Source organism: Schistocerca nitens, chromosome 1 (assembly GCF_023898315.1).
Source record: "Schistocerca nitens isolate TAMUIC-IGC-003100 chromosome 1, iqSchNite1.1, whole genome shotgun sequence".
Classification (NCBI taxonomy): Eukaryota; Metazoa; Arthropoda; class Insecta; order Orthoptera; family Acrididae; genus Schistocerca; species Schistocerca nitens.
Genome location: NC_064614.1, coordinates 663,588,155 through 663,606,598, shown reverse-complemented (window position 1 = coordinate 663,606,598; position 18,444 = coordinate 663,588,155). Strand labels below are relative to the sequence as shown.

Sequence of the window (18,444 nt, the reverse complement as noted above, 5' to 3'; positions counted from 1 at the left end):
CACATATCGAAACCTATTCTCTTCTTGTCTAAAATATTTATCGTCCATGTTTCACTTCCATACATGGCTACACTCCATATAAATACTTTCAGAAAAGACTTACTGACACTTAAATCTATACTCGATGTTAACAAATTTCTCTTCTTTAGAAATGCTTTCCTTGCCATTGCCAGTCTACATTTTATATCGTCTCTACTTCGACCATCATCAGTTATTTTGCTCCCCAAACAGCAAAACTCCTTTACTACTTTAAATGTTTCATTTTCTAATCTAATTGCCTCAGCATCACCCGATTTAATTTGACTACTTTCCATTATCCTCGTTTTGTTTTTGTTGATGTTCATCTTATATCCTCCTTTCAAGACACTGTCCATTCCGTTCAACTGCTCTTCCAAGTCCTTTGCTGTCTCTGACAGAATTACAATGTCATCGGCGAACCTCAAAGTTTTTACTTCTTCTCCATGAATTTTAATACCTACTCCGAATTTTTCTTTTGTTTCCTTTACTGCTTGCTCAATATACAGATTGAATAACATCGGGGAGAGGCTACAACCCTGTCTCACTCCTTTCCCAACCACTGCTTCCCTTTCATGCCCCTCGACTCTTATAACTGCCATCTGGTTTCTGTACAAATTGTAAATAGCCTTTCGCTCCCTGTATTTTACCCCTGCCACCTTCAGAATTTGAAAGAGAGTATTCCAGTTAACGTTGTCAAAAGCTTTCTCTAAGTCTACAAATGCTAGAGACGTAGGTTTGCCTTTTCTTAATCTTTCTTCTAAGATAAGTCGTAAGGTTGGTATTTCCTCACGTGTTCCAACATTTCTACGGAATCCAAACTGATCTTCCCCGAGGTCCGCTTCTACCAGTTTTTCCATTCGTCTGTAAAGAATTCGCGTTAGTATTTTGCAGCTGTGACTTATTAAACTGATATTTCGGTAATTTTCACATCTGTCAACACCTGCTTTCTTTGGTATTGGAATTATTATATTCTTCTTGAAGTCTGTGGGTATTTCGCCTGTCTCGTACATCTTGCTCACCAGATGGTAGAGTTTTGTCATGACTGGCTCCCCCAAGGCCATCAGTAGTTCTAATGGAATGTTGTCTACTCCCGGGGCCTTGTTTCGACTCAGGTCTTTCAGTGCTCTGTCAAACTCTTCACGCAGTATCTTATCTCCCATTTCATCTACATCCTCTTCCATTTCCATAATACTGTCCTCAAGTACATCGCCCTTGTATAAACCCTCTATATACTCCTTCCACCTTTCTGCCTTCCCTTCTTTGCTTAGAACTGGGTTGCCATCTGAGCTCTTGATATTCATACAAGTGGTTCTCTTACCTCCAAAGGTCTCTTTAATTTTCCTGTAGGCAGTATCGATCTTACCCCTAGTGAGACAAGCCTCTACATCCTTACATTTGTCCTCTAGCCATCCCTGCTTAGCCATTTTGCACTTTCTGTCGATCTCATTCTTGAGACGTTTGTATTCCCTTTTGCCTGCTTCATTTACTGCATTTTTATATTTTCTCCTTTCATCAATTAAATTCAATATTTCTTCTGTTACCCAAGGATTTCTATTAGCCCTTGTCTTTTTACCTACTTGATCCTCTGCTGCCTTCACTACTTCATCCCTCAGAGCTACCCATTCTTCTTCTACTGTATTTCTTTCCCCCATTCCTGTCAATTGTTCCCTTATGCTCTCCCTGAAACTCTGTACAACGTCTGGTTCTTTCAGTTTATCCAGGTCCCATCTCCTTAAATTCCCACCTTTTTGCAGTTTCTTCAGTTTCAATCTGCAGTTCATAACCAATAGATTGTGGTCAGAATCCACATCTGCCCCAGGAAATGTCTTACAATTTAAAACCTGGTTCCTAAATCTCTGTCTTACCATTATATAATCTATCTGATACCTATTAGTATCTCCAGGATTCTTCCAGGTATACAACCTTCTTTTATGATTCTTGAACCAAGTGTTAGCTATGATTAAGTTATGCTCTGTGCAAAATTCTACAAGGCGGCTTCCTCTTTCATTTCTTCCCCCCAATCCATATTCACATACTATGTTTCCTTCTCTCCCTTTTCCTACTGACGAATTCCAGTCACCCATGACTATTAAATTTTCGTCTCCCTTCACTACCTGAATAATTTCTTTTATCTCGTCATACATTTCATCAATTTCTTCATCATCTGCAGAGCTAGTTGGCATATAAACTTGTACTACTGTAGTAGGCATGGGCTTTGTGTCTATCTTGGCCACAATAATGCGTTCACTATGCTGTTTGTAGTAGCTAACCCGCACTCCTATTTTTTTTATTCATTATTAAACCTACTCCTGCATTACCCCTATTTGATTTTGTATTTATAACCCTGTAATCACCTGACCAAAAGTCTTGTTCCTCCTGCCACCGAACTTCACTAATTCCCACTATATCTAACTTTAACCTATCCATTTCCCTTTATAAATTTTCTAACCTACCTGCCCGATTAAGGGATCTGACATTCCACGCTCCGATCCGTAGAATGCCAGTTTTCTTTCTCCTGATAACGACGTCCTCTTGAGTAGTCCCCGCCCGGAGATCCGAATGGGGGACTATTTTACCTCCGGAATATTTTACCCAAGAGGACGCCATCATCATTTAATCATACAGTAAAGCTGCATGTCCTCGGGAAAAATTACGGCTGTAGTTTCCCCTTGCTTTCAGCCGTTCGCAGTACCAGCACAGCAAGGCCGTTTTGGTTAATGTTACAAGGCCAGATCAGTCAATCATCCAGACTGTTGCCCCTGCAACTACTGAAAGGGCTGCTGCCCCTCTTCAGGAACCACATGTTTGTCTGGCCTCTCAACAGATACCCCTCCGTTGTGGTTGCACCTAAGGTACGGCCATCTGTATCGCTGAGGCACGCAAGCCTCCCCACCAACGGCAAGGTCCATGGTTCATGGGGGAAGAATATGTTATAGGCAGCCATCTATCCAGAACATCACGTATGAATTCCAAACTCCATCAAGGAGCCACTGCAAGTACTATGACAGGTAGGCAGGAGGTGAGAAAACTTGGATTTCTTGGCCGAGCGGCTGCTCATAAACCACACATCAGGCCGGTAAATGTCAAACGCCGCCTGGCTTGGTGCAAGGAGCGTAAACATTGGACGATTGAACGGTGTAAAAACGTTGTGTGCAGTAACGAATCACTGTGCACAATGTGGCGATCCGATGGCAAGGCGTGATTATAGCGAAGGCCCGGTGAACGTCATCCGTCAGCGTGCGTAGTGCCAACAGTAAAATTCGGAGGCGGTGGTTTTATGACGTGCTCGTGTTTTTCAAGGAGGGGGCTTCCATCCCTTATTGTTTTCCGTGGCACTATCACAGCACAGGCCTACATTTATGTTTTAAGCACCTTCTTGCTTCCCACTGTTGAAGAACAATTCGTGGATGGGGACTGCATCTATCAACACGATCGAGCACGTTTTCATAATGCACGGCCTCTGGCGGAGTGGTTACACGACAACAACATCCATGTAATGGACTGGCCTCCACAGTGTCCTGACCTGAACCATATAGAACATGTTTGGGATGTTTTGGAACGCCGAGTTCGTACCACGCCTCACCGACTGACACCGATACCTCTCCACAGTGCAGCACTCCTTGAAGAAAGGGATGCCATTCCCCAAGAGACCTTCCGGCACAAGATTGAACGTATGCCTGCGAGAGTGGAAGCTGTCAGCAAGGCTAAGGGTGGGCCAACACCACATTGAATTCTAGCATTATCGATGGAGGGCGCCACGAACTTTTAAGTCATTTTCAGCTACGTGTCCGGACACTTTTGATCACATAGTGTACATCATCGTTATTCAAATGGTTCTGATCACTATGGGACTTAACATCTGAGGTCTCAATCCCCTAGAACTTAGAACTACTTAAGCCTAACTAACCTAAGGACATCACACACATCCATGCCCGAGGCAGGATTCGAACCTGCGACCGTAGCAGTCGCGTGGCTCCGGACTGAAGCGCCTGGTACCGCTCGGCCACAGCGGCCGACCATCATCGTTATTATACCAAATCTACAATCAAATATACCGTAACTGATGTAACCTTATCAGTTACAAGAATAGCCCGTCCAACTTATCAGCAAAACTTCACGTGTTACGCCACAGGGTAAAATAGTGGTTTGGTAGAAACCATTACATTAAATGTTTCAGTGACTTTGAAATGAGTTGCAGTTCTAGATGAATTACGTGTAATTCGACATTCAGTTCCTGCTTGTTGTTATCCAGGTATCTAATTTCATATTTCAGCCAGTTAGTTTTGCCAGCAACAGTACGTGAAGAAGTAAAAACATCCAGAAGACACCGCCAACGACCTAAAAATTATCAAATGCAGCCACAACCCCCAACAGAATCTAATAAGTGAAGAATTCCCCCAAATACAGAAAGCCATAGTTGAAAATAAAAAAATAAATAAACTGATGCTTCAAATTCATCAAGCATGTCTAGGTAAGAATAAGAACCAATTCAAAATGAAACTGCATATTTCTGAACATATGATGATTAATTATTTTATTTTTGTCTACACATCTGACGAAACCGACCATTGTAATAAAAATTTGAAGCAATCTAGAAAAACAACAAAATATGTGTAACGACAAGTGATAACGCAATTTCTCCCATGACAGTACGTTAATTTATGCAAATATAGATGGTAACTGATCTAAAATTGTCGATATTATGAACTAATGACCGGTAATGAGTATTTAGTTTCTCACTGACGTAAACTTCTCTATTAACAGCTTAAACTCACGTCAAACGTTCGAAGTGCCTACCGGCCGGTGCATAAATACTACCGCTCTCTTCCAGAAAGAGTTGTACAGTACAGCTCGGATCCAGTTCCAACCATTTTGTCTCCATTTTGTACTGGCTTTTCATACAACAACGACTAGATGTAGCCCCATAGTAAAATGACCATACGAGCCAGATCCTTGGATAGCTCCAGCCATTGGATATTCTAAACAGACGATCAGGGTATCTGTCGTTTAGCTGCTCACAGATGTTACTATCAAAGTGGAATCGTGTTCCGTCATATTGAAACACGATAACGAGAACTGTATGCTCCAACGACTGTGGCAGTATATCCAGCCCCGGACCTACGATATTTCCGAACCGGGCAAATACCTGATAGGGGCGACCTCCCGCCTCCTGCTCGAGCGCTTGGCATAGGACGTCAAAAATTAAAAAAAAAAATGGTTCAAATGGATCTGAGCACTATGGGACTTTACATCTACGGTCATCAGCCCCTAGAACTTAGAACTACTTAAACCTAACTAACCTAAGGACATCACACAACACCCAGTCATCACGAAGCAGAGAAAATCCCTGACCCCGCCGGGAATCGAACCCGGGAACCCGGGCGTGGGAAGCGAGAACGCTACCGTACGACCACGAGCTGCGGACAAAAATTAAAAAAAAATCGATTTTTCAAGTATGTGTTCATTTTGTAGCGCACATCCTTCTGATGGGTTTGATATATTAAACATGTATGTTCGAGAATGTTTAAAATGTGTTATTTGGTCTTAGGTGTGCCAAAGTGCAGTGCCACACCTCATCACACAGCATTCTTCTATCCCATGTTACTTTATTTCGAACTGTGGATTTCAAACTTATATATTTTGTAATAGAGGCCATCAAGCATATATTCTTGACAATGGAAATTAAAATGTCCTGTGGTGCCTCTCCTGCTCCCAGTCGGCCGGTTTGATATCGTACCTACCTTAAAAAATTTCGCAGTTAATACTGCGTGTGATTATTCGTAACAGGGAAAATAAGAACTCTTCAGAAAATTTGCCCTCTTCATCGCCTATTAGATAATAACATTCTCTTCTCTGTGACATAAAATTAAATGTGGGAAACAAAAAGCTAGGAAACGCAAGAGACAAGGAAGATAGTACACATTTCTTCAATCCTTAGGTCCAGCATTTTTTTTCTCTCTAATCTTGCTACAGCTTTACATGCAGTGCTTTACTTTCTGCGAAGGAAACTATTACATCATCAAAGTTCGTCAAAGGTTTTGCTACGTGAAAAATCAAAATGTCCTTGTCTAATACTGAAAAAGTTGTTAATACGAGTAGTATCCAAGATTAGAGTGGTTTTTCGATTTGATTACGTCTGTTTTTCCACTGTCTGCTACATAAAACGAGAAGGTATTTCTAATATTGCAGCAATTGTAACACACGCCAAATAAGCGAGTCTGTTTCAATACAAATAGTCCTTTTTTCCTACATCATTTACATAAATAACACAACAGAATATAATTCACGATATACCAACACCAAATTCCAACAGGGCCTACTACAAGCAAAAAGGTTTTCATACATACGCTCCAGTTTCCCAAACATGAGACTGAAAAGTAGTAGTAAGAAAGTCTTACGTAAAATTTGGAATCGTCATATTCTTCCATATAATCCGTGTGACGTCCCCATTTCTTCTCTTTCCTAGTTCTAATAAGCTACCTTCTCATTCTGTAACTATTCCTCTATTCCTGCTATTGTAAAAACTTATTCTCCGGTTAACTTTATTAACCCTGCCGGAGTCACCGGATTAGTTACCCCGCCTTTATTGTCCGATTAGGCGTTATTACGTGTTCGTACAACGCGTTTTCCGCGCTTTTCCGATAACAAAACTTAAACGCTGCTAAACGGTGACTTTACAATTGGGCCTTCCTAGTGTTGGTAGTATTGGATACACCTAGAAGATAATATGTAATCTTTCTTACCTGTTATTTCTGTTAGTCGTTTGCTTCCACCCTGGTAGACTGAATCTATGGATTTCACTAATTTGGACTGCAGGTTTTGGTTCATTCACCAATAGCAGATCAAGGGAAGTGTTGGTACAATGTATAGACCGCAAGAAATGGGCACCTGATAAATGTAAGCAGAAGCTGCCCATTTTGTTTGTCAAAATTTTCAGATTAATTTCGTAAAGTCCTAACAATTTTTATTTCAGGGCTGTTATCAGCTAACTGTTTTCACCGTAGGATATTGTTGAAGGCCTACGATCTTAGCTTTTTCTTGTATATGTTGAATTGCCGAACTTCTTGTGTAGAATCATCAGAATTATTTTGCTTGTCTATATGTTATTAGTGTTAAATATGGTAGTTCTATTTTAATCTTGAATGTTCCTTTGGCTTGAATTAATTTATATGAATACAGGAAGTGTTTTGTTACTTTAAACACCTACATTTTTCATGTAATATTAACACGTGACAAGGAACTCCATCCGTGTTACTACCTTCCCAGTCTCGGAGACGGCAGTGGCAAACAGCGCATAATAGAAAAGGCAATGCTAATTTTATCATAATAATTATGAAGCCATATATTATTTTACAAACATTCTTAAAAATATAGACTACAAGTTAGTGAAATTAAAGTGAGAGTATTCATGTTGACGATCACCTAAAAAATTAAAAATAAAGGAAGAGAATACCATACCCGGCATCCCCTATACATTACAGATGATTGTGTGCTATTTTACAAGACATCGGCTCCAAATTCAGATCAGCACCAGTTGATAATTATGAAACATAATCAGTTTACACACAGGATCGACACCTAATCTCACATAAAGTATTTTTTTTTTTGTACTTGTAGATATTAATTTTCCAATATCGTAAACATGGCTGCAACTTCAGCAACTATGTTACAGTAAACGTGGAGAGGTTGAAAAATTCAACCAGTCAGTAGCAAATAAAGATTTATTGGTACCCTTGACCTTGGTATATACAATTTTAAAATTGTCTTCTTCAGAAGGTGTAATTGACATTGTTACATCGATGCCGATTAAGTACACTGAATAAAGCCAAACAGCTCTATCCATCTTACGAACACAAATAATCACAAGCCATGACTTAGGATTGCAGCACTACTGTGTTTCAGGCATCCAGACAAAATGCCAGGTGCAGTGGCCAATGAACAAAAAGGTCTCGTCGACGTAAAATTCGACTTGTATACAATAGATTACAATGGAGCACAGCACTGCCACCTGGCTTGCAGCAGTATGTGTACAGCAAACAGTCAAATCTTGACGGGCCTTTTAGTCCCTAGATTGTTACCTTCTTCCTACAACTCACCCGGCTGTCGACGAAAGCTTGAGACAGGACAATGACTGTTGAGCGGCTGGTTTTCATGGAGGTGACAATGTTGTCAGCAATGTAGGATCCCAGCGGGAAGTCCCTCTCGTGCAGGCAGAGACGCAGCGCCACTTCATCGGGGGAATCCCCCGCAGTCTCCAGGTGCGGTACTAGTTGGTCCACAACCCACTCCCGGTCCGCACTGCTGCTCTCCCAGAAATAATAATGTCACATGTAATGCAATATTGACACATGAAATATTCAGATTTTTATTTCTCCTTTTAAACTTGATGGAAATTTGAGCTATTATACTGAAATCCAAACATGTATAAACGGATGTACGAACGAATATTGCATCGCAGGATAGCACAAAGGAACTGGATGATAGTTACCATGCAGCAGTCCAGAGTCCGACTGTAGCAGAGCCTATCATCTTTCATGTGCAGTGCAGTCAAGAGAACAAACGAATGGGTGCGATTTCCTTGCGTTGTGAGTGAACATGCAAATGCTGTATAGACACATTGATGACGTTGAAATACCTTCATTCGTGACCACAGGCGTTAACGTAGTGTTCTTGAGGAAAAATATTGTCAATGCACCGAAAATAGCAATATTCCAAGAACCAGATTTTGCACAAGAGTATCGTGCACTTAGATTTGAAGCTATATGACGTATCAAATTCCTGTGCTGGACTGAAATTTACAGAAGTTGATCATAAATTTTTAACTAACTGAAGTTACAAAATTATTTTTTTCTTTGTTTGCAGTTACGCGACTGTAGGCGTGATACTAAAATTCCCGCATCCATTAACAATTTTGCCTTCGCTTCTCTAGAATTCGTGATTGGCCGCAACAAATCAGTCAAAAGACTGAAGACGCAAAGAAAGTAATGCCCAGAATAGAACAGTCACTCATGACTTGTCACCAGTGATCAACACTGAAGTGGGCACATCACAGGCGACGGTGTACTGTTTTAAAGCTTCACCTGCAAATCGCTTAATGGTTACAAGGCGAGATATCGTAGCAAAATGTTTACGTCATCTGGCAAAAATACCGAGACAGTGTGGAACTACTAGTTTTAACTGAAGATATCAATACATGCTGCGTATCTAACGTTTGGGTAAGACATACCGTAACTGTTTACAATAGTAACGGTATAAATACAGACTGCATACTGCATACACGGTGAGTAGTGTAACACACTTTACCTGTTCCGATTTACTGTTTCCTTAGGCGATTACATTGCTCGATTTCGGAATTTTGGGGTGGAATTATAAATAAATGAATAGTCAATGCTGTTAACATAAGAAACATTAATCCTACGTAAAAATTTGCGTAAATACCTGTTTTCCAATGAGTAGAGGAGATAGTTACACAATAAACCTAGTGCAATCACATCACAATATTGACAAGCTCTGAGCTTATGTTGTCGTGTAGACAACGTACGAATAAGGTGTGGTAGGAATGATAAACGTTGTAGGCTGCGTACCTAACGAAAATTAGATTAAAAGTACAGCAGTGTTTTCTTAAGTTGGTTAATCCTAGGAAACACTGATAATTTTTAAACAGTTGTTAACATGAGATGGTTACATTGTATAAGATTTATGGTATTGTATCACACATTATTACCGAAGGATAAAATGCTGATGGCATCAAATTGATGTAAAAGTTTGCACGGATTGAAAGACTCTCTACGTGTGTATGTTAGTGTGTGTGTGTGTTTTGGTAGTTACATATCTTCAGGAGGCGAAATTATTTTGAGTACTGTCAATAGACACATTTCGAAGTACACGACGGAACTATCCTAACTTTAGGAATGAGTAGATCCATCCTCGGGTAAGAGGAAGAAATAGATTGGGGAAGGTAAAAGGGAGGGGCTGCTCAATATGAGAGGCACCCAGCTGCTGTGAGGGCGAGGTGAGACAAACAAGAACGGGAAACGCCGGAAAGAGTAGTCGAACATAGATGGTTCACGGATAAGCTGTGTGCCAGTATCAGTCCAGAGACGATGAGAACGAAACAAACAAAGATGAATCACGAGGAATAGGAATGAAATGGGTAGTGCAATTATGAACTAGAGGTAAATGAGATCGAAGAAAACATCGAGAGAAATGGGATGTATGCGAGTGAGAAGAATCAAGATGAAAAAATAAAGAAAAAGGGAATGAAATAAGACATAGCACATAAAAAGCACGTGAAATGCAAATAATAATGAAGAAACAGAGTGGTAGCCAATAAGTCAACGAAATCCAGGTGTGTGCTGGAATGCTATGGTATGTTGCAGGGAAAGTACTCATCTCTGAGGTTCAAGGTTAGATTTAAAGAGCCCATATGTAGTAGCAGCCACTCAGCTCCCTTAAGTAATACTGTGGAACAAGATTGGCAACTGATTTCTGTTCCAAAGGTTAGGAGTTCTTCTATGTTTGCACGCGCTCATCCAGTTTAGTGCGGAAATTCGTTCATAAAACGCTATGCAGTGGGTACATGTTAGCTGTAAAACAACGTGCGTGGTTTCTCAAGTTGCTCTGTCGCCGATATTGTGTGACTTACTAGTGGTGGGCTGCAATAGATGGCGAAGAATTCGTGCTCTGAGTTCATAATGCTATTTCTTCCTTGCACAGTAACAATAAATAAGTGACTGTAACAAAATTTCGCTCTATGCATATTCTGTAGTAGTAAAAGAGATCAAAGAATGGCACTTTGATTACACTGTATTCACAAGTACGCCGCATACATTCATTTTCTCGTATTGGGATCTGGATTCGAATGTATTAGATGAAATGTGTAACGAAATGTTAGTCACAAAATACCTTTGTGGTTTCAAAGAGACATCTGCGTGAAACGTACAACACATACAGCAAATTGACACTAATCAGTAGGTGGAGCACCTATCCAAGTTCTTAGGTGACGTTACAGGTGCTCAACATACACACCGTTTGTGATGTGGTAAACGTTAACAAGGTATGAAACTTCCTGGCAGATTAAAACTGTGTGCCCGACCGAGACTCGAACTCGGGACCTTTGCCTTTCGCGGGCAAGTGCTCTACCAACTGAGCTACCGAAGCACGACTCACGCCCGGTACTCACAGCTTTACTTCTGCCAGTACCTCGTCTCCTACCTTCCAAACTTTACAGAAGCTCTCCTGCGAACCATGCAGAACTAGCACTCCTGAAAGAAAGGATATTGCGGAGACATGGCTTAACCACAGCCTGGGGGATGTTTCCAGAATGAGATTTTCACTCTGCAGCGGAGTGTGCGCTGATATGAAACTTCCTGGCAGATTCGCAGGAGAGCTTCTGTAAAGTTTGGAAGGTAGGAGACGAGGTACTGGCAGAAGTAAAGCTGTGAGTACCGGGCGTGAGTCGTGCTTCGGTAGCTCAGTTGGTAGAGCACTTGCCCGCGAAAGGCAAAGGTCCCGAGTTCGAGTCTCGGTCGGGCACACAGTTTTAATCTGCCAGGAAGTTTCATATCAGCGCACACTCCGCTGCAGAGTGAAAATCTCATTCTGTTAACAAGGTAGTCAAATTCTGGCTCCATATGTCCAAACACATCATAGTCGATATCAGCGATTGCGTTTATTATTTTTCCTTTCAATTCTTCCATATTAAGTGGCACTGGAGGTAAAAAACGCAAGATGTGAGACATAACTCCTCACTAAGATCTCACATGGTGCTAGGTGGCAGTGGGGGCCATTGAAGAAGAGTCGCGTTGCGACGCACGTCCAATCCAGTCCTGCGGCAGTTCGAACGTCTGAAAGAAAGTGTGGTGGCACACTTCCTCATTGCATACTGAAGTTTCCTCTGCCTTGCTGTAATTGTACAGCAGTTCGTCCACGTACACGAAATCAGTCACTGTTTTCTCTGCAAAGAAAAAACGTCCATATACTTTGGAAGAAGATATTAATTCTAGGTGAATTTCGAACGTGTGGACGTTCTGTGCTCAAATAAGCAATCGTCTTTCTACACACACGAAACTTGGTTCTGTCACTGAAAACCAACTTCTGCGAGACGCCTCCCTCCTCCAGTAGCCGCTGCAAAACTAAGAAGGAAATTCACCGCCCCAGGTATTCAGCGCACGTAACAACTGCAATCAGTATCGTTTCACACCCATAGTACATCATAAGAAATGAAATAATAAAGTTGATAGTACTTCATTTCTGTGTCACTATTTAGTTATTGCACTGTTTTGTACAAGACCTGCAGTAATTGCTGCATACTGATTAATCAGCTTAATACTACACCACGCATACTAAAAATTAGAAAATGAAAACAGAAACATTTACTCTTGTAGTCGAAACCTCCACCTCTAGCTATATATTCTACACTCTAGAAGTCGCTTGTAGATTACTAGTGAATAAGTGATGAGCAAAGTGTGCAGCGTTTGCGTAATTATATGAATTGTGGAAGGAGGTAGGAAAAAGACAAGGAAAACGAAGGGGTTGTTGATAGTAGTTGCATCAGGACTTCGTGCGGCATAAGCGGCGACGAGTGAAAATATGTGCCACGCCTTCTCTCGTCGCCGCTGATGATGTAATTGACAATGGAGGTATTCATGTTGCAGTTCGTTACGCTGCCAAAGGGGTATTCTCAGACATGCACTTTTTTATGGAGTTATGCAAAAGACGGACTCTTGTTGTAGGCTTTTTCGTTGATAGTAGTTTAGTAATCACACTGTGGACTACAAATGCACAGTACGCAGGATAAGCCGGCTGAAGGAGGCTAGCACAATGCCGTTTTATTTTCTTTTTTCTATGAGATTGGAAAGAGCCATCCCAGAGGACCACAATGACATTGGAACAGAAACAGCCTGCTTTGTATGGCGGCTTTACATTAAGGCAAATAAACGATTTTCAAGCTCCTGATGTGTAGCCTGCCCTGCATCGCATATCTATTGTAGTAATAATAGTACTGATCTCCTTTATTGAACTCTACTGCAGAGCCTACACATGTGTATGAGCGTGTCTGGGGCAGCTTGGGATGCGTAGAGGCTTGGATGAAGAGAGCGAGGGGGGAAGGAAATGGACAGAGGTGAGGAGGGGGAAGTGACTGAGGCCGCTGGAAGCTGTAGATGTGGCTTGGGCATGTGGGAAAGGAAGAGGGGGAGTCGTAGATTGAAAGAGAGATTGGGGCAGTAACATGGTATGAAGGGAAGGGAAGGAAAGGAAAATATAGTCAGAGAGAGGGATGGAGAAAATGGACAAAGAGAGGGGAGGAGAAGATGAAAATATGGAAAAAGTGGGAAGGAGGCGATAGACAGAGGTGGGAGGATCGGATGGACAGACAGAGCAAGGAAAATGTGGACACAGAGAGAGCGAGGAAGTGGTGTGTCCAATATATGAGTCGAATGCATAAGTGGTCAGAGCCGTGGGGAAAAGGCTAGTGATCCATAAGCAACATTAGTTGTGTATGAAATATATAATAAGACTTCAGTCGTCTTTCCATCCCTTTAAAAGTAAGAATCGCCTTCACTCTCATGCTCACCACAAATAATAATTATTTCTTATCTTGTTGCTATGAAAACAAGTTTCCTTTTAAACTGAAAGAATACGCTGGAATAACCGGTATCATGTAAATATTGTAACGCATTGTCGATGATTATTTCCAAGACTGTACGAAAATTTTAGTGGAAGACTGAGTTCCTAGATTGTACCTGGCTATATTATTTTATCTTTTTATTCGAGCTGAAACTATTGGAGAATTTTGCCTCTTCTGAGCCGAGAAAAGCGACTTTTATGTGAAATAAGAGAGACCAGGGGTGTGAAAAATTATATGACAAAACTCCAGTTCTATAATTCAAACTAAAGGGAAACAACGTAGGTGTAGCCTTGACTGAAATGAGGTACCAACTGTTGTTCCATTGTCTCAAGAGAAGTATGCCACAACGTAGTAAGAGAGTGTGTAATATTGTATATAAAATGGGGTAAGAATCGATGGCATGCACCTTATATAGTGAGTGTTATAGGTATCTCAAATACGATCGACCCTTAAAACGATGCGATATCGCATTGCCTGTGTTATTCCGATTTACAAGAATCCTTCGGACATGCATGATTGTTTGCCGGAACAGACCCTGCGGCAACTACAGCCATTATGAAATACATTCAAAACGGAATGACGACAACAAATAATTTGTGCCGGATCGTGACACGAACCCAGATTTTCCACTTATCGCTTTACCATTTTTTTCGAAAGGAACCTTCCTGGAGACCAAAGGGAGGGGTGGGCGCAAAGTGGGCAGGGGTCGCAACCCGAGGGCTCGCCACTATGTACAGTCCCCTCCTCAGGAACCAAGGAAAGTTTAGGCAATGTGGAGCAGAAGTACATAGAACATTAATGGTTTATTTATTTGTATGCAGCAGTAATTTCCTTTGTTTTTTAATTGATTTTTTGTGTGTGTGAACATTCCGATGAGCAGAGAATAATCACTTCTAAGAGTGGGAATGGTTTCTATCAACTACTCATTGCAGCAACACCCCAAATCAACGGGTGGGGTAAGAAAGACAAAAAAAAAATGGCTCTGAGCACTATGGGACTCAACTGCTGAGGTCATTAGTCCCCTAGAACTTAGAACTAGTTAAACCTACCTAACCTAAGGACATCACAAACATCCATGCCCGAGGCAGGATTCGAACCTCCGACCGTAGCGGTCTTGCGGTTCCAGACTGCAGCGCCTTTAACCGCACGGCCACTTCGGCCGGCTAAGAAAGACACTACGAAGGAAATACGAGGAAAATTGTCTGTATTTGGGATTGCGGACAACTGCACAACGGCGTTCATATAAGAAGTGGCAAAAATCAAGGATATTTTTCTTGCCTTCAGCAAACAAGAGAAAACTGCGTGTCCACAAATTCGCTTCACGGAGCTACTCATGGCTTGCGGAAAGGTCCGGAAAGAGGAGCAAGCGATGATTTATCTGGTGAGGAGTCGTACCGGTAATGATGGCCAGCATCTGTCACACCAAGATCACGTATTCGCCAATCGGCACACCAAGGGATGCTCGTCATAACATAACAGGTGGCATACAACGGGGTGTCTGGAAGATGAATTGCATGAAGGCGAGACTGGCATTCTATCATCCCACTGACCGCAAGGTACCTTGCAGACTATATATCACTGGCAAGGTAAAGAGCGCACACCGATCACCACACCGCACGCCAGTCGACGTGGGGATGCTCCCCCTTAACCACATCCAGTGACCTGTGCTGCTGAAGTAAACCGTAGACCGCCTCTGTGGATGTCAAGTGCGTTAACAGTACCTCAGGATGGGCGTAGATCAGTTCGAAGGGAAATTGACGGAAGGACGGGTGGTGCGACGTCTGAAAGCTGGATAGGCGGTGAGAGAATGTGGTGCAAAGGCCACCAGCAACAGGCTGGTAAGGTTCGTAGGACAATGGTTCCACAGCGCCGTATGAGAGCCGAGGAAAAGGACTATCGCTCCATAAGGGGCATGATAGAGACCTAAACCGACCCTGCGCCGCGGGAGGGTGAGTGTCTCGTATCTTTTCTCGAATAGCAAGCCTTGGCAAACATACAAACTCAATGCCGCTAGCATGCAGCAGGCAACGGACGGAGGAATAGGACGTTTCTGTGCCCAGTGGGGGGGATACGTGACGCCAAATATACATTTGCATATTGTGTCCGCTTCAGAAGATGGAGGGGGCGTAAATGATGCTCTAAGAACCCAGCTCGAAGTTGGGACAGTATGCGCCGGCAGTTGAGGGCGATCGTGCGCCGCATATCACTTGCGGAATCGAGTCCTAAGCACTGCATAGCTGCAGCTACAGCCAAAGAAGCAGCTCTGTCTGCAGGAAGCACCGCACCTATAGCCATAGCGCTCGGTTTGTGGACCTTAAGCCTCGCCATTAGGTGGTAACCCATGCCAGTGACTCCTTGACCTCAGCACCGCTACGAAGAACGATGACGAAATCGTCTGCATACGCAGTCCAGCTGAATACATGGTCACCGAGAGACATCCCAGAGAGGCGTCTAGGAGGACGCAGAGCAACAGTTCCATGGCGAAAGCCCAGTGCAGAGAGCTGCAGCCTTCATGTACTGATCGACGGATCGAGATGGTAGGAGTGAGGTGGTCATTGTACCTCCACGAAGGAGACGCATTACGACGTCGACGGTAGTATCAAGGTATCTCATAATGCGAAGTGATTGACCCGATCACTTTAAACACAGAGTTCCATTAGAGCAGTTCAATAATTGGTACTTGTGAACAATAGTTTTAGAAAAAACTATTTTCAAGGTGCAGGGTGAGTAACAGAGGTCGTTTTATCGTTTCTATGGCTGCGTACGCCATTTGACCCATGCAAATGTAAAGTTGTTAGTTGCTATACATCGAGTTTTGTAAATATCATACTACATATCGACGCGAAGTATCACTTATGTCAACTGATGAATTTATTTACGAGCAGAATAGGATTACTTCGTCCTGTTGAATGGAGTTGGTTTATAATACGTGACATGTGAATAATCTTGTTAAAAGCAAGGTGAGATTTCTTTTGCTTGTATGTTAGTATCTGGAATGACCAGTGATTTTATAAAGTATTACAGTATAATTCAAAGAATAAAATTAAATCGCAAACAAAGACTAAAATTAAATCGCAAACAGACATCTATGAAGTTAACTCTGCGAACAAATGAAACTTCGAAAATATTGAATTCTTTCATCGATTAGTAAAAATTTAAACTAATTACGAACGCAGTTGCAACTATAGAGTCAGTATACTAGGGCTATTCGGAAAGTAAGTTCCGATTGATCGCGAAATGGAAACCACTGAGACAAGTAGAAATATTTTACCTGAAACAGTTAGCCACAGCTTCCAGCCACTGCTCTACATAGTCACCACTCCGACTTAGACATTTGTCGTAGCGTTGTACCAACTTTCCAATATCCTCAGCATAGAAAGCAGCCGCCTGTGCTTCCCGCCAATTATGTACGCTCATCTGTAGCTCGTTGTCTGTGCGAAAATGTTGTCTTCACAGCCAGTAATTAATGTGAGCAGAGATGGAACACAGAGGGAGCCAATTACCGGCTGTAGTGCGGATGATCAAATACTTTCTATCTAAAACGCTGCAGGAGCATTTTCATTGCCCCTGCAAATTGCGACCGAGAACTGCCACGAAGTAGGAACCGTATGACAGTTCTGTAATGTGGGCTGCATAACATCAGGCGAATTCTCTCACCAGGACCTCATACTTGGCGGGAGACACTATTTTCTACGCATCTTTATGTGCTCACCATGCGCTCAGAACTAAAAAGAGCCAAGTGATGCAACCGATAGGCATACTAGAGACAATTTCGAACACACATGTGCAAAACTTTATTAGATTTTCACAGTGGTTTCCATTTCTTGACCGATCGGAACTTACTTTCCGAATATCCCTCGTACATACAGTTAACTGCGAAAATATTTTTGTATATAACAGTGAAATTTGGAGAGTTGATGTATTGTTTAAGTGTTGTTTCAATGTCTAAATCTGCTGGAGGCAACAAGTGAATGTCCTTCGCATATGCCTATAGTGTCATTTAAGGTGTTGGTACTGCGAATACACATTGAAATAACTTTTTATTTAATTAATGTTTAACTAGCCAATAAAACAGCACATGACACTGTTATCATTGACAGAATAATATCAGTCAGTGTAGAAAACGAAGCACATACTGTTGCGAGAAGTACAGCTTTGTTATATAGTGATGAACCAAAACATTATGACCTCCAGCTTAATAGGTTCTTTATCCTTGGGGACAAAATAAATCACTGATTCTGCGTATCAAGGATACGACTGTTTACTGGTAGGATTATGGAGGTATGTGGCATTACATGTCTACGAACAGATCATTTAACCCGCGTAAATAACGAGTCGCTGATTTGAGTACGCGTTGATGGCGCCCGATAGCGACCCAGATGGGTTCCATAGGATTTACATCAGGCGAATTTGGTCACCTATAAATCAACGTGAATTCGCTATAATACTCCTCAAACCACTTTAGCACGGTTATGGCTCCGAGATACGGAAAACTATACTGCTGAAAGATGACGTCGCCGTCGGGGAAGTCATCAAGCATGAATGGGTGCAGGTGGTTCGCAGCTGTCAGCGTGTTTTCGCTTACTACCATAGGTCCCATGAAAGTGCAGGGGAATGTCTCCCATAACATAATACTGCGTCCGTGGCGCGGAGCACGGTTCGAACCGCCGTTCACCTCGATGACGGCGTTCGTGGGGATGACCAACGACCTTGCGTAGCAAACATGTGATTGACCCGAAGAGCCGACATGTTTCATTGATCCCCGGTCGAATCTCGATAGTCGCTTGCACGCTGAA

The 18,444-nt window shown here is 42.2% G+C and overlaps 1 protein-coding gene across 1 annotated transcript in view; it reads right to left on the bottom strand.

Moving 5' to 3' along the window:
* Positions 1-18,444, bottom strand: part of LOC126194578 (toll-like receptor 2) — a 121,895-nt gene that overhangs the window by 2,464 nt on the left and 100,987 nt on the right. Inside the window, exon 11 of the mRNA XM_049932786.1 lies at positions 8,115-8,319. Within this exon, the coding sequence (XP_049788743.1) occupies positions 8,115-8,319 (205 nt within the window). The remainder of the gene's footprint in view (positions 1-8,114; positions 8,320-18,444) is intronic.